The following is a 27,965-nucleotide window of genomic DNA, read 5'->3' as shown; positions in this document are numbered from 1 at the left end:
CCATTCTGTTTAATGAGAGCCGCCACTGCAGCGAATCACTTGCCACACAGCCGAAATGGGCCATTAGCTATCAAGGGAAAATTGTCTTTGCTGCTTTCAGCAGATGGAGCAAATATTTTACAAAGCAATTTTACATACCAAAAACATTTGTGTGCCTTGGTAATGTTGGCTGTTTTACATTATGTTACCTTCTACAGCAGCATAATTTTCCATCTCATCGAAGGCAAAGTTGGCATTTTTGATTTTTAAATCTCAATTAACAATTAAACATGGATTATTAAAGCAGTCCTTAAACTTTAAGTAGGTGTGGGAAGTAGTTTATGACTTGCCAAAGACATTTTCCTTTTTTCTTCATCCTCTCAGCATATTTTTGCACTCTAAAGAGGGACTATTTCTAATGATCTTAATGGAAAGGAATGAGTGAAAACTTCACTACTGATTGCAGAATGAGAATAACCAGTGCATAGGATGATCAGAGTGTTTGCTGCTTAAAATGTCCATCTTGGATTGTGGGTACAAAGTTTGGCCCATTGATTTGTCAGTTTAAAACGTTTAAGCTTCAAGTAACAGAAAACCCAACTCGAAATGGCTTTTCTTTATGGATTGTCTGAGATAACTGAAAATCCAAAGATAGGTCTGGCTTCAGACAAGGCTTAATTCAGTGGCTCAATGATATCACCAAGGACCCAGTTACTTTCCCTCTGTCCTCTCTGTACTTCTCATAGTGTCAGCCTCATCCTAAGGCTGGCTCTCCTCATGGTTGCAAGACAGCTGCCAGAAGCCCCTAGAGAGCTTGTCCTTGGTCAAAGCAATAGGAAGAGAGAACATTTCACTGGGTAATTGTGCCAGTTTGAATGTATTATGTCCCCCAAAACGCCATGTTCTTTGATGTAATCTTGTGGGAGCAGACGTATTGGTGTTGATTAGATTGGAATTCTTTGGGTGTTTCCATGGAGACATGACTCAATCAACTGTGACTGAAACGTTTGATTGGATAATTTCCATGGAGGTGTTACCCTGCCCATTCAGGGTGGGTGTTAATTGGATCACTGGAGTAGTATAAAGGAATTCACAGACAGAGGGAGCTCAGAGCAGCTAAGAGTGACATTTTGGAGAGCAACTGAGAGTGAAATTTTGAAGAGCAGCTGCAGCTAAAAGAGGACAAAATGTCCCAAGACCAAAACTTTGGAGAATACCATCCTGAAACACAACCTGGGAGCAAGTGGACGCCAGCCATGTGCTTCCAAGCTAACAGAGGTTTTCCGGATGCCAGTGGCCATCCTTCAGTGAAGGTACACTATTGTTGGACACTTTATGGCCTTAAGACTGTAACTTTGTAACCAAATAAACCCCATTTATAAAAGCATTTATAATGCTTAGCAAACTGGAACAGTAGTATTCTCGGAAGAGCATGAAGCTTCTTTATGAGGAGGTCCCAGCAAATATGATTGTCCTGAACTGGGCCCTGTGCTAATCCCAGAACCAATCATTGTGGCCAGAATATTGCTTTGATAATTACGGGTGCCTTGTGCTGGTTTGAATCTATTATGTCCCCCACAAAAGCCATGTTCTTTAATTCAATCTTGTGGGGGCAGACATTAGTCTTTTGATTAGTGTGGGACATTTGTTTAGGTTTTTTCCATGGAGATGGGACCCACACAACTGTAGGTAAGACCATTTGATTAGATAATTTCCATGGAGGTGTGACCCTGCACATTCTGAATGAGTCCTGATTAGGTTACTGAAGTCCTTTAAAGAGAGCTCACAGAGAGCAGAGAAAACAAAATGCCTCAAGAGAGGCTGAGAGAGACATTTTGGAGAAAAACTAAGAGCTGACACAGATGCTTGGAGATGCAGACAAAAAGATGTTTGGAGATACTAAGGTAAGAGATGAAGCCCACAGTTTGCCCTGGAGAAGCTAAGAATGGACTCCCAGCTACTTAGAGAGAAATGCCTAAGGAGAAACAAACAGAGATCTGAGAGAAGCTAAGAGAGGCAGAAACCCAGAGACATTTTGAAGGAAGCCATTTTGAAATGCAACCCAAAAGCAAAAGACCAGCAGACACTGGCCACATGCCTTCCCAGTTGACAGGTGTTCCAGACGCCATTGGCCTTCCTTCAGTGAAGGTATCCTCTTGTTGATGTCTTAGTTTGGATACTTTTATGGCCTTAGAACTGTAAATTTGTAATCTAATAAATCCCCTTTATAAAAGCCAATCCATTTCTGGTATTTTGAATAATGGCAGCATTAGCAACCCGGAACACCCATCCTTATAGTCATTCTTGATCGACTTGCATGACCAAGAATGAGGTAGGGACAGTTCCTAACGAAAGGATATCATTACCCTGAAAGAGGGGACATAGATGCTAGGCATCCAACAACAGATGCCCATACTACCATTTTTTAAATAAATTAGTCAGCACAGATTTAGTATCACAAGTGGATGATCTAAGTTGATTCCGATTGACCGTTTATGCCCATTGATGGCAATTACAGACACAGATCCCATTGCACTATAGCATGCTGTTAGCAATTGTACTTGAATCCCAGTTTTGCTACTTTGTGACTGCATGGCATCCCTATCTTTGAAATGGGGATAATAATACCTCCTTCAGAGAGTAGCTATGAAATAATAAATGTTGACCCCCTGGCAGAGTGCCTGGCACATTGTAAGCTTTCGATAAGTGGGAGCTATTATTTATCTAAAAAATAGTTGCAGTGATAATATGTATCCTGTGTACAACCAAGCAGCCTTTTAAAATCCACCCTCGAATTTGGAATCCCTCTCTTCTCTCCATCTCTGTGCCACTAGGCAATTCAAATCTTGAGCACCTTTCATGCTGCCCCACTCTTTTCTATACCCTCAGAAAGAGGCAGCAAGAGTGGTGGAGAGCACTCACCCAGGAGTTCAAAGGCAGCCAAGAGCTCCTGCGTTCACCCTGGTTGACTGTGGAAGACGCTGTTCCCTCTGCTGTTACATAAGGCATTTGTCCTAGATAGTCCATATGGCCCCTTTCAATGCTGAGCCTTGCTCATTTTTTCAGGTCATTGTCTTGCCCTTTTGAACTTATGCCACTCTTCATTCCTCCATTTTGGAATATTGGAAGCCTCTAGAAAGCAGGATCATATAGGCAGGCTCCTTGGTTTTCTTTTTTGAACACCATCAAACAAAATCTGATATGAGAAATTGGGGATGATTAGCCAAAAAGTTATTTTACTTGACACTGCGGGTTCATCAAAGAACTCCTAACATCAAGTATGAGTTTGGGTGGTATTGATATTTAAAGCATTCTAATTTGTATTCCTTCTTCCTCCTCTCCCATCTTCCCCAATACACACACGTACAAACACACACACACTTGGAATTTATTTGATTGGAAAAGCTAACTCTCTGGAGTTTGAAGTGGTTTTAGTCATTGAGGGCAGTATTAAATTGGATATGCTACTAGCTTCCCCCGAGATAGCCTGAATTTTCTTCAGTCAAGTATTTCTTCCTTCAATTTTACAATTTCTTGATAGAAAAAGAGAGCTGAGAAGCAAGGTCCGTGCTTGATAGACAAGAATCTCTAGGATGCACTGGTCAGGCTGATGGAGACACTATGCCTTCTGCAGGTATTTTGGAAGCTTTCAAGGTCATGGCCATTGTTGACATACTGTGAGGGGTAAATGTGGCCTTGGATAAAGACTAAACAAGCATGTGCTGTAGTGAAGATGGGGCTGATGTTTCTTCTAGATGGGAATTGCTCTGGAGCTATGAGCTCCTCAAAGGCCAGCAGCTAATGTAATTGCCAGAGCCAAAGCAATTGTGATGGAATGAAAATCTGGAGTTCTGATTTTTCTCAAAAAGTAAAGTGTATTTTGTTTACATTTGTTTATCATTCATAAAGTATACATTTTCCTTTCCAAATCTCCAGAGTCATTAGCTCTAAATGATCTGTTTAGTGTGGGTGACAGGCTCTCTGAAGCACCTGATGTTAATCATTGAAAAGAAGCTTTCTAACTACTAATTTCAGAGTTTGTAAGAAAGAGATGATGCACTCTAGTTGCTGGCTTATAGCAGACTTTCAATATATACATATACTTTAAGAGGGTAAAAAATAGAGGAAGAGAGCAAGCTAACTAAGGGTTCTCCTGACCTCATTGTTTTTTGTTTTCAATCATGTGTTGTAAAGCACCCGATAAGAGAACACAACAACTCTGCAAATAATCTTAAACAAGCCTCTTTTTTCTAGGTGCCTCAGCTTCCTGTTTGTAAAGTAGGGGTGGAGGGCTGGGTGAGGGGAATAATACTGTGCTTGCCTACTGCAGAATGTTGCTATAAGGACCACATACGTGAACCTGCTGTGACAAGAGAAACTGTTTCTTAAATACTGTTCTAATGATTCATATGATTTTAGGGGTTTGGTACGATTTTATGTGTGTGTGTGTGTGTGTGTGTGTGTGTGTGTGTGTGTAGTTTGTTCTGGATAGAATAAACATGAATAGCTACAAATCTTCCCTTACCACTATCTGCCCTTAAAGTTGTGGTTATTCTGTTTAAATGCAAAATGATGATCACTACAGAACAGACTCTCTGCCAAAACTGAACCCTGGCATCTGGCATTGGTGGACCATTTGCAGCCATTGAGACCTTTCTTGTTTTTAAGAGAAGGCAGCACTCTTAGCTTGTTATACCACCGTTGTGATAGAATCCTTGAGTCCCAGATCTAAGTTCTGACCTAACCCACCAGTTCACAAACAGGTTCTGAGTCCCCAGCAAAAAACTGTGTTGCTGAGGTTTGTTTTGGAGGGCTAAAAATCAAGCTCTTATTCAAGAATGTTATTTTGCTGCCTTTTCTTGAATGCATGAGCTGCAGGTCCTGCTGTTTTCTTGTTTGAGGGAGTGGAGGCAATTCTGTCTTCATTGGTACTAGTATAAATTTTTATATTTCCTATCAGATGCTTTCAAAATAAGGAGATAAATTGAGCAGTCAATACCCCACCATTATTCTTCTCCATGCCGTCTTCTAAGAGAGTTTATCATGGCCCCAAGCTACTCCCTGAGCTCCAGCATCCCCTATTGAATGTCACCCTGCCATTGCCTTCAGCAGTGTACTTCTCATGATGAGACATGACTCATCCTCCAGATTCCTACAGCAGACTTTCCTCTAGGAAATTCCTCCCTAACTGTGGCTTTGTGCACAGCAGAAACACTAAATGTCAAGGCAAAAGTTTCACTTTGTAAGCAGAGGCGGTGGCGGCAGCCTAGTGGAGCATCCAAATGCCTCATGCAAGCAGCATCCTTATGAGTTAATTCTTTGCCCTCACATAGCATGTTGCATCAGAGGTGAGGCTTCATAAAAGTCACCTCATTCATCTTCCCAGTGCCCCTCAGAAGCAGGGAATACCATAAAATAAGCCCAGGAAGAATTGGTGGTTCTTAAGTGCTCATCCCACCCTGGGTGATTCCTGAGCAGTGGGGAGGGAGCCTATTGAGAAGTTTCACATTTCTCGTATTCTGTAACTTCAGCTGTTAAGGGCTGGGTCCTTGTGTTTATCACCATCATGATTTGTTCCACAACATTTAGTGTCCCCTGTGCCGGACACTAGGGAGACTGGCCTCAAAGCCATTCTCCATGCCATTAATGAGCCCTGAGGCAGCTGGAGAGCACCTAGGACACCTGAGCACAAAAGATTTCCTGGAGGTGGTGTGATTGGAACGAACTCATGAAGGATGAGGAGGAATCAGCCAGGGGAGGAAGCAGAGGGAGAGGAGGAAGGAGACTGTGATAGGGCAGTTTAGTGGGAGGCTAGAGCTAGGGAGGAGAAAGTAGGACTATGTAAGGAGTCAGAGGCCAGCTCATGAAGGGCTTTTTCAGGGGTCATGCTAAGGAGTTTGGACTTGATCCTCAATTGAGGGGTATCTGTTTCAAGATTTAGATAATAGAGCTTTTACTGGCTCCTTCACTGCTTTCTCTCCATCCTCCCTCAGCCCCCTCCCACCCCCCAAAACACATAAATACTCTTTTCCCCTAAGACAGTTACTTAAAAGGCCTGATATCCTGTAAGTTTTAAATACTTGGATAAACGAATGAATGAATGAATGATTTCTCTTTGGAGTCTCTTGATGTGAATGGCCCTATGGCAGGTAACTGGGTAGATAGTTTAACATCTTTCAAAAGTAAGCCAGGGTTAAAGGCTCTTCAATCAAGGCAGAACAAAGAACCAGCCTCCACTTTCCAGGAAGAGGCCTGATCTGCGAGGTTTCCTTTCATTGACATTCAGTTTTACCAAAGAGGTCAGGAATCTAAAGCCATGCTTCTTCATCCAGGTTTTGGGGCATTCTTTATGAATCAGAGACTGTTGGTCTTCTTTGATTGAGTAGCAAGGTTGTTTTGTTTTTGTTTTTTTTTTTTGTAATAAATTCAAAGTTATAGGAACAGTTGCAAAAACAGTGCTAACCCCATACACAGATTTCCATCATACCCTGACCCCCCTCCCCCGATAGCTCAATCCACCAACTTTAATGTGCTGTCACATCGCTATTTCTTTCCCTCCCTATCATCCATCATCTATTTCTCTGTCTTCTGAACATATGAGAGCTAGCTACTCACGCCCTTGAACATACACTATAATTCACATATACACTTCCCATGAACAAGAACATTCTTTTATGCAATTCCATTAAGTGCAGCTAAGAAGACAAGAGATTCAACAATGATATGAAGCTTACATTCTATATTTCCTTTTCCTTATGTCTCAACTGTGTCCCTTTGAGCCACCTGTCCTCTATCCTCCAATCCCATCCAAGTTCATCCTTGGCATTCAATTGTCATCTATTTAGACTGTCTTTTTTTTTTTTTTTTCAATTGTGGAGACATATATACAGCCTAAATCTTCCCATTCCACTCCCTCCCTAGACTTCCACTAGTGGGATTAATCACATTTAGAATGTTGGAGTAGCAAGGTTTTAACAGAAGCAAGTATAATACCAAAGGAAAGATGGGTTTGGAGGACTGAGCTCAAGGAAAGAAGAAAAAGGAGGGGATCCAGGTTGCTGAGGCTGTGCCTTTCATGTGCTTCTTTATGATTTAGATGCAGAGTTTGGGAGACATCAGACAATTTACAGTAAAGATGAGAGAAAACATGTACATTGCGTAGGATATGGAGAGGGGAGACAGACCCATTGCTTTGGCAGCCATCTTCCTTGCCTCCACATCACAAGGCCCAGGCTCCCTGCATGAGCCGCTTTCTCCCCACCCCCCAGCCCTTCTCAACAGTCGTCCCCCAACTGTGCAGCAGTCAATCTGAGCTGCCTGTGGGCCAGGACACTCAGTTGCTCATGGCATTTTTGTTTTGTATGTCAAGCATTTACTAAGCTAACTAATAAGACTCTCCCACTAGGGATTTTCTGGATATTTCAGAAATTATTCTGATTATTTGAACCTGCCTAGAGCAGATTTTTGTCTTCTACTGTAGATTTTCAGAGGGCACTGGACCCAGAATGGACCAGATGTTCCAAGGAGTTGGGGGTGGAAGATGGCAATCACTTTTTAATGTTAGGGAAATTGGAAATAAATGGGTGTGCATATGATTACTAAGATTCCTTCCGGCCCCATCCCTCAAAGCTGATGCTTTTCCAATTCCTCCAGTTACTAAGTTGTTTGCTCTTAGATTCACAAGATCCCCTTCTACCCAAAGAAAGTCTGAGTTTTTTGTTTGTTTGTTTGTTTGTTTGTTTGTTTGTTTTGGGTCAGTGTCCTATATTTTGAATACGAATACTATCCATGGTTTGGTCTCCAATGTCCGGCCCCACTTTTGACAGAAATAAAATCTGAAGAGGTGGCTTCTATTTGAACATTTTTATTGACTGTTTAAGGACAAGAGCATTATAAACTGTGACATAAAAAACAAACAAACAAAAAAAAAACTGTCCTGGCAATCCAAGGCCTTTTATAGCAAAAAGCCAAACTTCTTATTCCTTAGAGGATTTCCTACCGTTTTCATTTTGACAAGAGACTGTATAGGGGAGAGGTGGGAAATGGGGAGTAATGATTAACTGGTACAGAAATTGTCTTTGGGGTGATGGAAAAGTTTTGGTAATGGATGGTGGTGATGGTAGCACAATATTGTGAATGTAATTAATACCACTGAATTGGACACTTGAAAGTGGTTAAAGTGGGAAATTTTATGTTGTATATATATGTTACCACACACAAAAAATCAGAAAATAAAGAAAGAGAGAGAGAGAGAGAGACTCTGTAGTCTTTGAGTTGTTTTACTGATGATGTGGGACCAGCCTCAAGTCTAGACAGATAAGTCTGTGGCCTAGTAGGGGAATTTCAGGTAAAGTGAGGCCCCAGTTCCCCTCACCATCCCACTTTTCTAACCTAGCTCTACCTAAAATGTCATTGTTACAGCTTCAGCTCATAGTATAAGGCTGTAATCCCATGGTTGTATGATGCAGAGTCCCACCATCACGGCAGAGAGGGCACAGATGAAAGAGATGGAGGTGGCTAAGAAAGACTTTGCCATCTCCATAATTTCTCCCAGGGTCAACCCTGTTAGCATCAAACATTTTTTTTTTTTTTTTAATGCTCAGATCTAAAGGATCTTAGGGACAACATAGTTAACCCCACATTTTACATAAAGGGAAACTGAGGCTCAGAATAAGGTGGCATACTGCCCAAGAACACTCAGCTGGTCAGAGGCTGCAGTGGGTCTGAATCCTGGGTTTCCTAATGCCCAGATAGAAGGCTGTCTTTCATAGACAACAGGCACTATTATCAGCAATTTTTAGGAGGCCAAATCACTTTGAAATAAGAACACTGAAATGGCTGGAAAAATAGAGAAATTTTTCAAAATGGCTTTCTGACTCTGGGTAAACAGTAACCACATTTTTTTTGCCTGTTGGAGGCCTGGTTTTTAATCACTCCACAAGCAGTTTTCATTTCTGTAGTAAAATTGCTTGTGGTTCTATTTAATTTGTTTCTGCAGGAGCCAGCTTTGGTGAAGATCTCCCAGGAGCTAGCGGGCATTTTAGCACAGCACGCACAGCCAGTCAATGAGAAACGGTTCCCAACGTGGGGGAAATTCCTCCAAACATTTCTCAGTCAAGGTAAATAAGACTGTAAAGTTTCTGCTGAGGATTAGTTGCTACACAACCTTGAATTCTAGTTTTGGGTCAATCTGGAGCCAATTTAAATACCTCTCATCTCTTACATTGGTTTAGAAAAGTGCTCCTATGAACAGACTTTTTAAATGTTGCCTCAACATTTATTTTGCACCCAACCTCTTAAGTAAATAGAACTGAGCATACCAAGCTTAGCTCAAGGTTCCGCCTCCCCCACCGCCTTTTTTTTTTTTTTTTTTGCACCATAGACTTCTGAGATGTGGGCTTTGAAATCAGATGACCTGGGACTGGATCTCAGCCATGACCTTGAACGAGGTTCTTAAGCTCTTGGAGGCCCAGTTTCCTCACTCACCTACCTTGTAGGGTTGTTGGGAGGATTCAATGAAATACAGAAATGAATGTCTCTATCATGAAGCCTGACAAAGAACAGGTTTTTAATAAATGTTAGTTCCCCTTCCTTTTTCTAAGAGAACAAAAATGGTCTCATTTCCAGTTCTGAAGGTAAAATTTCCAAATAAGGATCCTCTACAGTCTAGAAACAAACCAGCCTCCATTCCTTTCATCATCTTCATCATCCTAACATCCCTGTTTTCTAATGACATTAGGAGGTCCATGAGTGACGGAATGAATGGAGTGAATGAATGTTTATCTCCAGTCACTGAGGTCCCTGTGTGAGTGCGATACAGAAGCAAGACAATGCAGTGCCCCCTCACTCTTAAGGAGGTTGCAGTGTAAAGCAGATATTCCTGTCAGCAATTGTAAGAGAGGGATAAGACCACTCTGTTCACTCCTGGTCCACTGACTCCACCTTTTCCAGAACTGCTGACTTACTCAATATGCACCCAGGAAGATAAAAAAGTAGGTTAACTTCTCTGAGGAGAAGTTCAGGAAACAGGGCATAATTGACTTTTTTTTTTTTAAATTAGAGAAGTTGTGGGTTTACAGAACAATCATACATAAAATACATGACTCTCATATATCACTGTATTATTAACACCTTGCATTGGTGTCGTACATTTGTTTCAATTCATCAAAGCACATTTTTTTATAATTGTACAATTAGCTATAGTCCATGGTTTAACTTAGGGCTCACTATTTGTGTTGTGCAGTTCCATGGATTTTTTGAAAATTATTTTTATTCTAGCAACATATATATAACCCCAAATTTCCCCTTTTAACCACATTCAAATACATACATCGTTGACTTTTTAAAAGACAGAGGGAAAATCTTATAGCAGCTTCTCAGGTCTAAAAGAGCTATCAAATGATAATTAATAATAGAAGAAGGGGAAGAAAAAGAGTTGAAAGAGCCTTCAGATGAAAACTACAGCAGCAACAACACGATGATAATAGCAAACAGTGCTTATGTACAAGGCACTATTCTAAGCATACATATATTAGTTAATCCTTCTAACCATCTGTGCTGGTTTGGATATATTATGTCCCCCTAAAAGCCATATTCTTTAATGCAATCTTGTGGGGTAATATTTATTAATCTTTCTGATTCGGGTGTGACCTCTTGATTGAATGTTTCCATGAAGATTTGATCCTTCCCATTCAGGGTAGGTCTTGATTAGTTTACTGGATTCCTTTAAAGGGAGCTCACACAGAGAACAGGAGGACAAAAAAACACCCCAAGACATTCTGATACTTAGAAATGCTTAGAGATGCAAACAGAAGGATGTTTGGAGATGCTAAGGTAAGAGATGCTAGCCCAGAGTTTGCTCCAGAGAAGCTAAGAGAAGACCCTGATGCTTAGATGCACAGGAGCTAAAGAAGCTAAGAGAGACACAGAGACATTTTGGAGAAAGCCATTTTGAAACACAACCTGGGAGCAAAGGAACTGTAGAACCTCCAGCCATATGCCTTCCCAGCTGAGAGACGTGTTCGGGACACCATCATTCATTCTTCAGTAAGGGTATCTTGTTGATGCCTTAGTTTGGACACTTTTATGGCCTTAGAACTCTAAATCTGTAACCAAATAAACCCCCTTTATAAAAGCCGATCCATTACTGGTATTTTGCATAACGGCAGCTCTAGCAAACCTGAACACCATCCAATGTGGTATCATTATTACCCTTGTTTTATAGAGGAGGAAATCAGGGTACAAAAGATTAAGTAAGAGCTGATAAAATGCTACCTCTATGTTGCTCCAGGAATCTTGGCCAAAGCCAGTGAGTATATTTATCAAGGAACATAGTTCAGTGTAAGAGTATCAGAAAGGATAGGTGTGTAGGTTGTTGTAATACACTGTCTGGGTGGTGTGGGGGGTGGGAGGTTGTATAGTGAAGACCTTATAAAGAATTATTTAAGCAAGGGATTGGATGACCAGTCATCTCACAAGAATTGTTGAAAAGGGATTCTTCATTGAGAGGGGGTTATTCTACATGACCTCCAATAACTTCTCAACCCTAAAATTCTGTTATTCTACAAATTTCCACATGAACCTACCATCAGAAAATTAAGAGTCAACCCTATGCGTAAATGGAAAATAAGGTACTACAGCAAAAATTGGTCAAGAATAAGGGATTTTTTAGATGGGAGGGAAGACCATGATGATCTCCAGGTCAGGATGTTGGGAAGTTTCTAGATCTTGGAAGCTCAGCCTGCAAAGCCTTCCTCTAAAATATTTATTTTCATGAGTTTTGTAGATTAGAAAGGGTTTTCCTGCCAGTCTCACCTGAGCTGTATAACCACAAGCTAAGGCTTCACTTCTGCCTCCTGCTCATCTCAGCCTCTCTTCTCAGCCATCTTGTAAATGTCATGCTTATTTATAGGAGGTGGAACAAGCTTTATTAACCCAATTTTATAGATGAGGAAACTGAGGCTCAGATCTAGGAAGTGACTAGGGCAAAATCACACAACAAATAAGTGGTGAATGGGGAATGCAAAGTTAGATCCTACAATTTTAGCTTGTCTCCAACATCAGTTTCTGGTAAGTCATGGGTTTTTGAAGCCTCTGCCTGTCTCTGAGCCCAGCACATCCAGCAGGCCCTGCATGAATGTTCACTGTATGAGCTGGGTCATCCCCCCAGGTTTCCTGACTCTGAAACCACCATTTCCCACCATCTTCCACTGTTGCCTCATTCATTCCCATTTCCATGATCTCAGGTTTTTTTATGGCCACAAAATGTGCTACAGATTTGATTTCCATACTGTCATAGGATTATGTCCAAGGCAATACATTTTTTAAAAAGAGGAATTAATTGCTTTGAAAGGAGAAGATTAATAGTGAAAAGGTTATGGCTATGATGCTGAGAAAACAGTACAAATAAGCTAGTTTGAAATAAAATAATCTTGTAAGTCATAAAGGATAATGTGTTTCCCGCTAAAGTGCTCTCTTTCAAAACATAGGTGATGGCTAAAAACCCAAAGTTAACTGAATCAGAAAGACTCACTAGGTTTTCCTGTTTGCTTTTTTGTGGGTTTTCACTGTTATTTGTTTGGTTGTATTTACCTTGCTTAATCCTCAACAACTTGTATTTAGGTACAGGACACACTAGTAGGCCTCATTTGAAGAAAAGCACATCTCAAATCAACTAAATAGATTGGGGGTGAAATATGTCCATTTTGTCTCTGAAACTCAGCTTTTTTTAGGGTCAGCAAAGACCAAATTTATAGGCTTTTAAGGAAAGTACCTTTTGTATAAAGTAACAGATGACTGCATTTGAGAATGGCTAAAATTTTAGGATTTAAACTTATATGTAGTTCAAAGCCTGTGGCTTACATCAGTGGGCAGAAGTCACCCCTCAGCAAAATTGTGAAATCCAGGCCAAGTTTATCTTAATACTATCAGACTCCAGAGGCTGCCCTGCCTGTCTACGGAACACTTAGTTGTTTTTGCTTTTAAATTAACTTATCTCTTTATAAATAAGATTTTTTTTTAATGTATTAAAGAGATTGTCTTAGTTTGCCAGGGCTACTATAACAAAACACCACAAAGTGGTTAGCTCACAATTTGGACATTGGCACATCCAGGAGCTGAGCCCAAGTCCATCTGCCAAAACCTGTGCTCTTTCCTCCTGCTTTAAATGGGCAAAATCCTGGTGAACACATCCTTTCATGTCCTCTCTGCTTTTCCCACCAGGGGGCGTGATCGAAGCATTCCCACCTGCAGAAAGTATCACCAACCTGACGGTGGACATGCTCATAGAGCCCAACGGAGAAATCAGGGTGCTGTCAACCGGAGACCAGTTTCATGCGGACGGCCCCTTGATCTCCTCTGGTACCACCATGCCTCAGACCTCTGTGGATCCCCAAGTGCTCAAGTCCTTGTGCCTCCAAATTGGAAATGCCTGTAAAATGAGAGATGTGATTGGTTACATCTCTATAGACCTAGTGACTTTTATTGACCCAACCACCATGGAACAGCTGGTAAGTTGAATGGTGCCATGTGAAATACTAGAATACATAAAGACTCCATACCCTTCTTGCCCATGCAACAGGGAGTACGAGGGAGCTTCTAAAATTTACTGTTCCTCTGATGAGCTAACTCCATAAATTCAACATTTACTCAGTTCATGCCAATCCATGTGTGACTAGGCTTTATGTCTGGAAATACAGGGTGAGGATCATCTCATTCAGGTACAGTTGGCATTTAAATCATCCCACATAGCTCTGTCGATTGGGTCCTCAGTTCTGCACATTAGTGCTATGCTTGTGTCTTACCATGAAACTATCTATGTCACCCAGGGGTTTAACCTGTCTGAAACGTGTTCTTAAATAGAAAATCAATCACAAGAAAGGAATTAAGAGTCCTTGTTTCTATTCCTTATCAGTAGTTCACCTGGAACTTAGTTGTCAAATATTTCATTTTAAAAATGTATTGGAAAATATTTCATAAATATAAAAAGGTACAAATAATAATATAATGAATATTATGCATCCCTACCCAGCTTAGGAAATAAAGTGGTGTTGACACCAGTTCCAGTCCTGTGTACTCCTTCCCAGTTGTACAGCCCTTCCTCCTTCCGGAGGGAGCCACTATCTTATATTTGGGGTTTCAATTTCCATTCATATCTTTACACTTTTACTGCATATAGATGTATCCATAAATAATGTGTACTTTCATTTTGCATGTTTCACAACTTTTTTTTAAATGCCGTTTTATTGAGTTATGTTTACACACCATACAAACCATCTAAAGTGTACAATCACTGGCTCACAGTATCATCACATAGTTGTGCATATGACCCCATGATCAATTTTAGAACATTTTTGTTACTCCAGAAAAGAAATAAAATAAAAATGGAGACCCAAATCCTCTCATACCCTTATCCTGCCCCCCATTATTGACCCATAGTATTGGTATAGTACATTTGTTATTGTTGATTAAAAGTATTAAAATATTACTGCTAACTATAGCCATAGTTTGCAATAGATACATTTTTCCCATAAACCCCTCTATTATTAACTCCTTGTAAAAGTGTCATACATTTGTTCTAGTTCATGAAAGAACTTTTTTGTATTTGTACAGTTAATCATGGGCATTGTCCACCACAAGATTCACTATGTTATACATTCCCATGTTTTAACCTCCAACTTTCCTTCTGGTGACATACATGACTCTAAACTTCCCCTTTCCACCACATTAACACACCAGCACTGTTAATTATTCTCACATAATGTGCTCACAACCTTTTTATTGCTTATAGCACCCTGTATATTATTATTCTACAACTTGCTTTTATTTATTCACTATTACATTGGCAAGATTCATCATTGTGCATGTGTGTGGTTGTGATGCAAGAATATTCCAGATAGATAACTTTAGCCTTGTTTGCTTTGGTTTCTTCAAAATTATAATGTTTAAATTCATTGCTATATCACAGAACTCATTTTTAAAAAATGTTCAGTTGCTCCTCTTCTAGTATTGGGTAACCAGACCTCTGTCTAAAGGATGCCACAGCCTCCTGCCATCCCTCTGTTGATATCCTGTGGCCTTCCAGCATTTTAAATATACTTTAGTTGTTTAATATTCATTATTCTGTTTAATGGTTCTCCATTTCAGTTGGCTAATGGTTTCAAAGTGAGAGTTTATGTTTTTGGCAGTTTTCAGCTTTTTGGATAATCATTTTCCATTTTCCTTCCCGTGCCCTCCAAGGCTTTTACATTCTGTTCTAAGCCCCACACATTAAGAGAGAAAAGGACAAACTAAGGGTCCTTAGTTTCAGAAATCTTTCTGGGGTCAGGAGAACACAGAAACAACGCTTCCCTAATGGAGGAGCTGGGTACCAGGGAAGCAGTGGAGAAAAGGGTGGGGGGGAGCCCTCTCCAAATATTTGTCATGAGAAAGACGGATTAAATCTGTGGTTTCCTGGAGTGGGAGGGAGGCTGGAACTATAGGGACAGTTGTAGTTCTTATTTAGGTTCGATATAGGAAGAATTGCACACAACAATGAGGGGGTGTCTTCTCCAAACACAGAGGCTGGTCCTGTCCCTGGACTTAACACCCTTCTGGGCTTCCAAGATAAAGGTTTCCACCCTTCACTTGGCTGGCCCCATCTACCTTGTCAGCCCTGTCACACCTTAGCTCTCCCTCTTCTCTCTCTCTTCTCCAGCCACAATGGCCTCTCTCAGTCTCTCTCACTCATCATGCTACTCCTTGCCGCAGGGCCTTTACACAAGCTACGCACACCCCCCACCCACCCACCTGAAATGTTCTTGCCTCTTCCTTTTTCCTAGTAACTTCCTTCCCATCCATGATATTTCAAGTTAAGCCACATTTTCTCAGGGAGACTTTCCTGACCTCCCTGACAAAGTCAAATTCTCTTGCTTCAGGTTCTCATCGTGCATCCCTCATACCATTTATTTACATGATTATCTGATTACTATCTGTCTTCCCCTCTAGATTGTGAGGTCCCTAAGGAGAGATAGTTTCTCTTTTTGTTCCCTATTGTATTCTCAGCATTTATCTGGTCCTAGCACAAAGTAGGTAGTCAGTAAATATGTGTTGAAAGAATGAATGAACAAACATTAAGGTGTTCTAGCAGATGCTGGACAGTGTTGCCAAGGATATTAGAGAAGGAACTCAGACATTAGTTGGATTGATGGAATAGATCAATATTAACCCAAGATTCACTAAGTTTATCATCCTATCACTTTTCCTTTCCCCTTCCTGTTAGAAGTATATGGCCATTTGTGTTAAAATTTCTGTAGAACATTGGAGAAAATTCTCAGTGAGCACACCAAAGAGTGTTTCTACATTGGCAAGGAAAGTATGTTGGCTCTTTGTATATAAAAGATTATTTGCAGAACCACTGGCATATTGTCTAGCCATTTTGCAAGTGACATCACTTCAGAAAGCACCTTCATTTATTTATTTGACATACTTTCTGGTGATAGTGAAGAGACTGGCATATTATCATTTTTGCCAGTCGAACAGTTAAAAAATGTTATCTTGTTTTAGTTAGCATTTCTTTAATTTTAATGAGGATGAACACCTTTTCATATGTTCTTTGGCCATTTATATATTTATCTTAATTGCCTCATCATATTTTTTGCCCCTTTTAAAATTGGGCTACAATACAAGTGTTGATTTGTAGAAGCTCTTTGTGTTTAAGGAACACTAACCCTTTGACTGTTGTACATGTTGCAAGTATCTTCTCCCAGACTGTCATTTGTGGCTTTTTTTTTCTGCCATGTTTTTCCACCATAAAAATCACTATTTTTCCCTTTGTAATTGTTTAGCATATATTTTGTGGGGAGGTGTTCCAAGATTACACAATATCTTTCTCCTCATCAGATTTCCACCCACGAAATTTAGCATCCATTGACAACTTTCTCCTGAATCAACAACCCTATGACAGTGGTGATTTTCTATTTCCAACATTCCTTCTCCATTTTATTAGTTGGCATTCTACTGTAAGGAAGAGTTTTTCCTTTTCCCCTTTGATTTATATATGTATATTTTATTTATTTATATAGTTTGGACTCATGGGTCCATTTTATTAAATGGTTTGTTGATAGTTTCGTTATATGTGTATATTTTATTTATTTATACAGTTTAGACTTGTGGGTCTATTAAATTAAATGGTTTGTTATTTTGATAGTTTCATTATTTTGATGCTCAGTTGTTTCATATTTGTCCAGTGGGAGCCCCTTCAGGATGGCTTCTGTGTCTTTCTGACATGTCCTCATCATTCTTTGAGCATTTTTTTACTTTATGACTCAAGAAGATGTTCCAGGCTCATGTTATACTTTCCCTGCCCCAACTCTACAGTCAGCCACTTCTCCAAAAGCTCTGGTTCCTATTAATGAAGGATGGTATTAAGAAACCAATAGCTGAGCTTTTAGTGTAATCATTGCTACCAGGGTGTTATTGCTGCTGGTCCCTAGTGGATGGAGCTAGGAAATGCAAGTCCTATATATGTGCAATACAGGCACACACATAAATGCATACATACATGCTCACACCTATCACTGTTTCTGTATCTATCTGTGTGTGTGTATGTATATATATATATATTTTAAACCATGAGTTCATGCCAACATCTCTAATTTCAATCCAACACCTCAAGATTCTTCTTAGACTTCCCCTTTTCCATGCTTAAATATACCGTCTTCAAAAGTGAGAAACTTGAGTCTCTTTATCCTCAATGTATTTATTTGCTCAATCAATTTACGTATTTGCTCAAAGTAACCAATCTCCCACCCATTTTGGTTGTCCCTTTTGCCTGCAATCTGTGCCCCCTCCCCACACCTATATCCTTGAGTATTGAGCCCTGTCACGTGTTTTAATTTTATTTGTAATGCGTTTCATCATACTAAAGTTAAATAGAAGATAAATCTAGCTCTGTTTCTAAATTACTATGTTACTTTGAGCTTATCACTTTCTTTGTGTAGTCTTCAGTTTTCTCATCTATAAAATAAGCAGGTTAGCTTCCTTGATTTCAGAGGAACTTCCAGTTCAAAAAATTATTTCAATTACATTTTATAGTATTTATTTCTGTATCAGCAAATTCAAAATTTAATAATTATAATAAGAATACCCTTTTAAAAATTCATCACAAGGAAATAATCACAAAGATTTATGTACACATATGCTAACCACTGTATTAAGAAAGCAAAAAATTTCAAAAAGCCTAAATTCCAATAATAGAATATCTGTTAAACGAGAATTAAATACTATGAAAATATTAAAACTTGTGTTTTTTGAAGAATATTTAACAGAAAACAATTCATAGACTCATGGAAGAGTGAAAAAGAAATTACAAAACAATATATGTAATATGATAATTATATAAAATATAAAAACATACATATGCAAAGCAGGAAGAAACTAAAGATGTATACAAAGATCTAATGAGACATTAATTCTGAATAGAAAGATTGAGGGCGTTGTAGAAAGACTAATGGCCCCCAAAGATGTCCACGTCCTAGTCTCTGAAACCTATGAATATGTTACCCTTTGGTAAAAGGAACTTTGTAGATGTGATTAAGTTAAGGATCTTGAGATGAGGAGATTTTCCTGGATTATTCAGGTGGGCTCAATGTAATCATGAGGGTCCTTTTAAGAAGGAGGCAGGAGTGTCAGAGAGATTTGAAAATGCTACCCTGACGACTTCAAAGATGGAGGAGGGGAGCCACCAGAAGCCGGAACAGGCAAGGAAACAGATTCTCCTCTAGAGCCTCTAGCAGGAACACAGCCCTGCTGGCGCCTTGATTTTAGCCCAGTCAGACTTTTGACTTGTCAATCTGTAAGATAATAAATTTGTTTTAAGCCAGTAGGTTGCTGGCAACTTGTTACAGCAATAACAGGAAACTAATACAGAAGGTGATTTCTATTTTGTTCTTTACGCTTTCTGTATTTGCATTTTCAAAAGTAAGCATGTTTATATTTGTAAACAGAAAAAATATATGAATAATGATTATCATAAATTTGTGTAGAATTTTATAGTTTACAATGAACTTTCACATACATCAACTTATATAAACACATTTCTTAAAATAGACATGGGAAGCAGAAGCCAGAGGTGACTGCATCCATTTCAAATTCCTGCTTTCTGGCCTCAGTTAGACCTCTGTAATTTACTGTGCTGACATGGTAGGAGCCAAAGGGACCGCGAGCTAAGGAAAGGTAGATAAAATGACAGTGGTGCACCAAGGACAGGCCCACAATTAAAATCAACTCCAGATAAGAGTGTGAAAAATCCCACCCAGACCTAAAGGCATGTCAGGTTCTAGGGTAGCAGAATAAAGGAACAGTTTTGGAAATGTAGGATTTAAATATTGGGAACATTAGGTAGAACAAGATTGTTCACACATAAAAGGAAAGAGCCAGTCCCTGGGAAATGGAGCTGCTAAGAACATGGCATAAAACTGCTCCAGCCAGTGCACTAGGTACAGGACTCCAGTACCCCAGGAGTTGGGAAATTCAGGCCTTCAGTGACTCCATAAAGAATACATGGAGCTACAAAATACATGGAGCCACACAGTAGCCGTGTTAGTGTCTGCGTCTTCCGGTGTGAGAAGAGGAGACAGGCTCTACCCCATATTACAGTGAAGGGATCTGACTCTTAAACAAAGAGCAGCAAAAGCTCTTTCCAATCCCTGATAGGTCCTGAAGCAAGAGCCATTGGTGGACAGGCATCTAGTGGGTTCCCAGAGGGGTCTGAAGCACCTACCAGAGGCTCATTACAAATAGCTGAAATGGGGCTTTGGATAGAGGAGGGACTGATACATTCATTTAGCAAACACCTCCCAAGGGCCTACTCTGCCCTATGCCTGGTGCTGAGGGGACAGAGATAACAAGACATGTTTTCCTGCCATCAGGAAGCTCATTTCCTATCCATCATCCAGTTTCAGTTGACACATATGCACACAATTGTACTGTACTCTTACTGGTTCTTAGGCATAAATTTTGCCTCCATGAGATTTTTAAATCCTCAAGAAAATGCATTGGACCTTGCATTTTTTACTTCTTCATGATGTCTGACACAATGCTGGGCACATTATAGCCAGCCACCTAATCAATATTTATTGATTGATAGGCTTTCAGAACTTCTAGAAGATCCAAATCTGTTGCTCTTCCATATTCACTTTTGGGAAGCTCTAAGAGAAAGAGCAAGAGTTTATTGAGCCTCTTTTATGTACAAGCCACTGTGCCAGGTGCTAGAGTGAATGCAAAGACATAAAAGACATGGAGGTGCCTGCCCCTATGGAGCCCTCAATATAGTTGGGAGACAGGCTTGAAAAATGAATTACAAGAAAAGGCTTAAGTGACAAATACATAGAGCAAAACGAGAGACATCAAAAAAGTAATATCAGTTTAATTGTCAAATGATTTGCTTCATGCATTCAGAGAAGAAATCCCTCCTGTTTGGAGCAATCAAGAAAGGTTTTACAGAGTTACTGGAGTTTGAACTGAAGGATAATTAGGATTTGAAGGAGGGTAAAAAAGAGTGCATTCCAAGTGCAAAAGAGGATATGAAGGGTGGTGGTAGAAAAGCATAAGGCACAGAGAGGTGAAAAATGATCTAAGTCTTAAAAACATCACATATGACTTGCCTCATATAAATATGCATTTATATATCATTATCTAAACAAACAGATTGGCAAAGGTGCAATCTGTTGAAATTCCCAGATTAAAGACTTGTTTGTTTCTGGATAGTTATGAACTTTTGAAACAATGATCTCTATTATGGGCATTGATACTTTATTATAAAAAGAAAAGAAATCCAATCTTTAAGAAGAGTTTAAGTGAAAAATGGCTACAGGCGACTAGTAGTAGTAGGATACTAGTAGTATCCTCTTTTGCACTTGGAATGCACTCTTTCTTACCCTCCTTCAAATCCTAATTATCCTTCAGTTCAAACTCCAGCAACTCTGTAAAACCTTTCTTGATTGCTCCAAACAGGAGGGATTTCTTTCTTCTCTGAATGCATGAAGCAAATCATTTGACAATTAAACTGATATTACTTTTTTGATGTCTCTTGTATTGCTCTATGTATTTGTCACTTAAGCCTTTTCTTGTAATTCATTTGTCAAGCCTGTCTCCCAACTATATTGAGGGCTCCATAGGGGCAGGCACCTCCATGTCTTTTATGTCTTTGCATTCACTCTAGCACCTGGCACAGTGGCTTGTACATAAAAGAGGCTCAATAAACTCTTGCTCTTTCTCTTAGAGCTTCCCAAAAGTGAATATGAAAGAGCAACAGATTTGGATCTTCTAGAAGTTCTGAAAGCCTATCAATCAATAAATATTTAATATTAAATTTAATATTTAATATTAAATTAAAATTTAATGGCCCTACTAGATACATAAGGTAGCTACAAAAGGAAATGAGACCTGCTACAAAGTACAGTTTGTGAGGAAAGACAAAAATGAGACTCTGATGTATCTCAGAGTCTATCCTGTATATCCTGAAAACTGTTTCTAAGAGTTGCTAAATACAGATATATCAGCCTAGAAAAAAGAGATATCTGAAAATATTTTCATTGTGAAGGGTAATGGTTTCTGGTCCCAGCCTTTCCACCTACCCAGTTGACGCCTCTGAGTCATGTTTTCTCATTGACAAATGGTGAATTCCTGCCCTACTTCTCACAGGCTGTTCTGAGAGGCTGAGCAGATATAAGGTGCTATTCTTATTAAATCAAACGGCATAACCACATGTAAAACTGTCACAGAAGCCCTCAGCAGGTTCCCAAACTGTGAGTTGAATCTGAATTGAATTAGCATTATTTTTAAAAGTCAGTGAGCATTTTCATCATCTCAAAGTGATATATAAGCATCAAAACTGAATACATTTATTTCCAAGAATGGAAAAAACAATGTCTACAGAAATATCATAATTCCATCTTATTCATTGCTGTCTTCCCAGCACCCAGCACTATGTCTAGGACATAACAGACGCTCAATAAATATTTATTAAATGAATGAAAGAACACTTATCTCCTGGTCCCCCTTCAGGACTCTCATTTGCAAGATCTACTATCTCTGTTTTCAAGATACATAACGTATTCACCAAGAGAGCTCAATGAGATTTACTTTTTCTTAGGGAAGGTATTTTATTTATATATAAGAAGGTTAACAGTGAATATCTAAATTAAAATTTAATGGGCCTTTGGTATAAACAGAAGTGCCTATTATAATTCAGTATTCTAAAATGCTATAATAGGCGTGTTGTTAATCACAAGTTAATACCTAGCAAAGGGAAAATAGATCTCAAAGGGTTTTGAAGCATTAAAGTAAAAGACTGTCCCTTTAAAAAGTCTGGGTTTTTGTGTTAGTGAAAGAGACCTGTAATATACAAGTAACAGTAATGATGATGATGGTAGTGATAACTTCTACAATAAGCACAATGATGGCAGTAAGTTTTACAGTGACAATTACAATTCTGTTTCTTAACACTGATAGAACAGATAAACTAGTGGCCAACTTTGCCATACATAATATTACCATATGGGACTGTAATTAAATGTTCAGTTAACCCCCTTACATTGTAAACCTTTGATTTCAGGAAGATTGAACCTAAGCCTGATATCAACTCTTGGGTAGAACTTTGGTTGGTCCACACATAATGGACCTAGTTCCTCCATTTATATCCAGTTGCCCCACCTACAACTTCTTCAGCTACCAATTCTTATCGTGGATATCCGTGTTTCTTTTCAAATGAAATCCAGACACCTTTCTCTGGACTTTGAGGCCTTTAATCAACTTTAACACCAGAACCCTTGCCCAGGGTAGGGAAAATCTGGGCACTCACACTGCATCCTGTGTGTCAGGAGATACCATGTTTCTGCAGGACTTAGGAGGACAGCAGGTAGGGGAGAAAGAAATGGCCTCCGCTAATGGTAGAAGGACCAAAGGATTCTCTACATATGTGGGTTTACAGCTTGGTCCCCAGCATAACAAAAACAGATCTGAGAAGCCCTTTCCTACTTCCAGCTGTCAAGACTTTTTGTGTGATAAATTTTCCCTTGCCAAGTTGTTCTTAACATTCTTTTTAACTTAATTTTACCTGTACCATTATGTTGGGGTGACAAAGTACAGAGTAGTTTGCTCTAGGCCTTATCTATCTCTTAGAACAGCCCTGAACCACCCCCCTCCCACCATATGGCCTTTGTTTCTTTTCTCCTCTGTCATATCCACAGGATTCTCCAGGACATGCAAGCAGACTTGCTTGGTGGCTTCCATATTCAATAAGTACATTCTCAGACCTGGGCTTTAACACACACCACCTTCCTTTCATTCCTTTTCTGTCACTAGTCAACTTCCCTTTCGTCAAAACATGTTTCAAAATTCAGCTCCTCAAGGAAACCCGCTTTAATCCATCTTCAACCACCTCTTCATCCTCTAGCCTCTAAGAGCTGAGGTATAATTTTGAAGATCAGAGGGATTATATTAATAGTAATATTAACTATTTATTGAATGTTTGCCATGTACCAGACTATGTTATGTATTTTATACAAAGTCTCCCCAATCCTCACCTCCCAAGAAGTGGGAATTATTGTCCCTAATTCACAGATGAGGAAACTGAGGCTGGAGTAACTTGTTCTACAACGGTTACACAGCTAAGTGACAAATCCAGGGACCAAACCATGACTTATCTGACTATAAAGCCCGCACGCCTTCTCTCACAGCAAATACTCACAGTGGGGCTGCAATGGATGGATAGAGAATTCCTTTGTAAGAATCTCCCTCCTCCTCTACCACCATCACCAAAGAAAATGTACGCTTCTCTTGTATATCCTCAGCATGATTGTTGAATTGAGTTGAACAGCTTAAAGCCAGAAAACACATCTCCTATTTTTTTTTTAATATATTCCATCCTTGTGCTCGGCACATAAGGTAATCGTTAAATGTTAATGACTAAGTGAAATGGAATAAAATCAGTGTTGTGGTAGCCATTTTTAAGCTTTAAGAGTTTAAATGTGCAGCCCATACACAATACCACAGCTGGGAGTGCCAGATTGCCATTAAGCCAGAAGGTGTATTCACGGAATGGGAACATTGAAAACAGACATCACAGGAATAGTTAAGTCAGTTTTCCAAACCACTTTCTACAAGTAGGTACTGCTTTCTCCTCATAATAATTTCACAATGATTAGCCTGCTAGGTGAGAAATCCCAGGCAAAACTCTGAATGTCAGAGGAGCTTAGAATAATTCCTAGAGAATTGGTCAGTATTTGAGGTGATGTAGACAACACGTAGAGCCATTTCTATCTAGCTGGTCAAAATGGGCATACTGTCATCTAGATTTCTATTATGGGCTTTATCTTTTAGGATAAATGCCTTTGTTCTTATAATTAGATTGATGAAATGCAGTGTCACATTCCAACACATATGGATATCAAAATGTGTATTTGGTGAGGAATAGTGTCTTATTACCAAATTCTGGATCCTTTTTCTTTCTTTGCTCATAGCACAGCATTTCCTACTTTTTGCAAAACCTCACTATGTTGCTTTTTAACTTAATTAAATATATAGGCAATTACTGACACCATCTGTCTTTATAGAAAAAGAACAAGAAGTGACACAAAAGACTGGAATTCTGAAAGGGTTATTTAGCAAACAAAATCTTCTAGCTCTAGTACAGTAATATTGATTTTATAGAAGGCCTTCTGTTATTTTAAATCATAAGATTTTTAAAAATAATGAATCTGAGTATATATAAAATGTGGTAGCTTTTGGTATGGTTTTTTAAAAGGAAAATATGAAGCAATCCATTGCTTTTTCAGTAAAACAAAAACTTAAATACGTCATTGAACATCTGTTACTAGTACAGTCTAACACAGCACTTAAAATCCTTTAAAACCCTGAAAACCTTTATAAAGTTACATGAATCTTTTGTATAAATAGAATGGTTTTAACAATATATATATTCCTTTAAACATGTAGTTTGCTTTCTTAAACATAATATTCTTTGTGTTCCCTGTTGTTCCGAGCCCTGATAAGTCAGTGGAATGGCTCTCGCCTCTGAGGGCTCCTCCCCTGTCACGCCATGTTCCTACCCATCTGAGAGCACCTATCTTAGCTGTGTCTGTTTTTTGGCCTCTTCAGATTTTTCCACAGATGTCTTAATATGGAAACGATGTTAAACCAATACGTTGAAACTTGATCAGGCTAAGTTAGGAACCAATAACAAAGTACAAGTCCAAATAAACTAACGAAATTTACCCTCTGTAGGGAGAGCATAGGCAGGAAATACAAAGGAATTATAACAAAGAAGCTACAAGAAGAGCATGGAGTACTCCTGACATTGGTAACCACCATGGAGGGAGGACAACTGTGTTCCCCTGAAGCTCTTCCCTGGACTGGAAGGAGCACATTTTGAACTCCATGTGGCAGCCACTAAGTGCCCTACCCCTGTGAACAGGCAAAGTATATAGGACAAGAAACATCTCTGAGGAGCCGCAATATAAAGACAACGCTTTTCAAAGGAATAACATGGTAAAACTTCCATTCGTATTAAAGACCCATGGTATACCAAAGAATCTGCTATTTCAAGTATTTTTTGGGAAAACACCAATATATGTATTTTGTATTTCACATTTTTCTTCTTTTAAATTCACTTGTTGATGCAGGAGATATGAAGAAAGTAATGATTATTTTCTATAGATTGCCTTGAAGAGTCTGTAAAATGCTTAGAAGACACAAATATGAGAGCTAAAATGAAGAATTTATACTTATCTGCTGTGATTTAGGATTCTTCTAGTATAAACTTGGAGACGAAGCTGTATATTAAGAAACAGTGAATTGAATTTTAGAAGAAGAGGAGGAAAAGGAGAGGGAAAGGTGGAAGAGAGGACGAAAATGTTGTTTTCTCTCTTAATGTTATTTCTGTCATTTGCTAGAAATTGAACCAGGGGAAAAATGGTATCAGAGAAGATGGGTTAGTTAAAAGCAGCCTCTAGGGTGGAGCTCAGCAGAACAGAAGCTGAAGCCCTCAGCAGAGCCCAACAGGAAAGTCAGGCGTGAAGAACATTTTTTCAGGGAAAACTATAGGGTGGTTTTCAGTCAGCAGTTAGTCAACTGAATTTCCCACAGCACCCTAAAGTTCCACCCATACATTTCTGGAAAGTGCCATGGGACTTTTATTGATCATGGGTAGGAACCTTGACTTTTTGCCTATTTTTTTTGTCCTTATGCAGCTCTTTTTTAAAGGCTCTCAAAGTGCTTTATGGACAAATAATGGGAAAAGTGAGGCAGAAAGTTGATGTGACTTCCCCAAAGTCCCACAATAATTCACAGGCCTTCCCCTGGCTTCAGAACCATCTAGTAATCCCTGGAGCTTCTTGATGTGACTGCCAGCATCATGGTAATGCTCTCACATTCCACCAAACATCTGCTTCCATTGCCAGCTTGAGAGTAGATATAGCATGGTAGAAAATACCTGGGCTTTGGAGTTAAGCAAACCTGGATTTTAATCCTAGCCCTGCACTTAGCTGTGGAACTTAGGCATGTTTCTTCAGTTCTTTAAGCCTCAATTTCCACTTGTATAAAATGGGAATATCAATACCTACCGCATGAGGTTGTTGGGAGGATGACATGAGAAAATAGATAGGAAAATACTTAGCACAGTAACCTGCACATAATAGGTCCTTAATAGACACTAGTTCCCCTTTTTCCTTCCCCTAGTCTCCCTACTAGAGTCTGTCCTACACACAGTCAAATAGGCAGCTTTCTAAATATTGCTGCTATCCAAACAGATGGCATATTGGCTTGCTAAGATCCCCAATATTTCAAACACCGGAGTTCACAAAGGCAAAGTTCCAGAATCCAGATGCATCTCTCAGATACCTGAATCCAAAATGTTCCATTATGAAAACGTGTATTATCTGGGACTCAGCCCTACCTTCACCATATCAGTCGGGACTACTTTATTGGATTAGCTTGATGGGGATGGGAAAGTGTGCCTGTGGAGGGCACAGAGCATAGGGGTGGGGGATCCCAGGCCACAGAAGGCAGGGTTGGGTACTGGGGCCCCTGGGATGAGCCGCGGGAGGGAAGAAAGGAGGTGGAGTGTCTAGGACCAGGCTTTCCTATGTCACACGCCCACTTGCCTGACCAGTTCTGCCTCTCTTCTGGACTTGACCATGCACAACCCCACACAGTCCAGGAGCTGACAGCAAAATGAAAGCCTGCTGTGCAGAGTTGGAGGAAGTGCACTGCATTTTAGAAAAGTGACACTGTGACCTCAGAGCTAATTGAGTCTTGGTGATAAATGCTTCTACTCATGATTGCCCATTGAGCCCCAAGTATTCACACTTGCTTGACATGAGTTTGCTTTAGTGTATGTAGCAGGTCTTTTTTACCCACACATGGTAAAGCTTTTTAGGGTACAGACTTGGATAATAGCTAGAAGAAAGTCAGAGGGCAATTTGGGAGGTGATTTATCACAGGCTTTCAGATTCAGTCAATATTTACACACACAACAAGATTCAAACAAGTGGCCATACAAATTATGTAGGCCTCCATCCTAGAATGGGATTCCTAAAGACTGGTTTGTGTGTGAGTGTGTGTGTATATGTGTGTGTGTGTGTGTGTGTGTGTGTGTATGTGATACCTTTGTTGAGAAATAATTCACATAGCATAAAATATATCCTTTAAAATGGTACCCGTCAGTAGTTTTTGATATATTCACAAAGTTGTGCAGCCATCACCATTACTTAATTTTAAAACATTTTCCTCACCTGGAAAAGAAGCCCTCTACCAATTAGCAGTCACTTCCCAATTTCCCTTCCTTCTAGGCCCTAGAAACCATTGTCTGTCTCTATAGATTTACCTATTCCAGACATTTCATATAAATGTATTCCTACAATATGTGACCTTTTGTGTCTGGCTTATTTCACTTGGCATAATGTTTTTAAGGTTCACCCATGCTTGTAGCATGCTTCAGTACTTCATTC

General features: G+C 39.5%; 1 protein-coding gene and 1 long non-coding RNA gene across 19 annotated transcripts in view; one reads left to right on the top strand and one right to left on the bottom strand.

Annotated features, from left to right (window-relative positions):
* LOC119531855 overlaps positions 1–27,965 on the bottom strand; it is a 132,209-nt gene that overhangs the window by 36,748 nt on the left and 67,496 nt on the right. For all 5 annotated transcript variants that reach the window (XR_005216424.1, XR_005216425.1, XR_005216428.1 and 2 more), the window contains one exon: positions 13,245–13,408. This is a non-coding gene — a long non-coding RNA (uncharacterized LOC119531855). The remainder of the gene's footprint in view (positions 1–13,244; positions 13,409–27,965) is intronic.
* Positions 1–27,965, top strand: part of IQCH (IQ motif containing H) — a 301,965-nt gene that overhangs the window by 226,291 nt on the left and 47,709 nt on the right. For 10 of the 14 annotated variants that reach the window (XM_037833596.1, XM_037833589.1, XM_037833587.1 and 7 more), the window contains 2 exons: positions 8,978–9,098; positions 13,201–13,487. In XM_037833596.1, the coding sequence (XP_037689524.1) occupies positions 8,978–9,098; positions 13,201–13,487 (408 nt within the window). Of the gene's footprint in view, positions 1–8,977; positions 9,099–13,200; positions 13,488–16,857; positions 16,907–27,965 lie in introns of those variants that run through there. The other 4 variants (XM_037833597.1, XM_037833593.1, XM_037833594.1 and 1 more) reach the window with 3 other exon arrangements.

The sequence above is a fragment of the Choloepus didactylus genome, chromosome 4 (assembly GCF_015220235.1).
Source record: "Choloepus didactylus isolate mChoDid1 chromosome 4, mChoDid1.pri, whole genome shotgun sequence".
NCBI classification, from domain to species: Eukaryota; Metazoa; Chordata; class Mammalia; order Pilosa; family Megalonychidae; genus Choloepus; species Choloepus didactylus.
The sequence above is the reverse complement of the archived record's forward strand: the minus strand, read 5'-3'. Positions and strand labels throughout refer to the sequence as shown.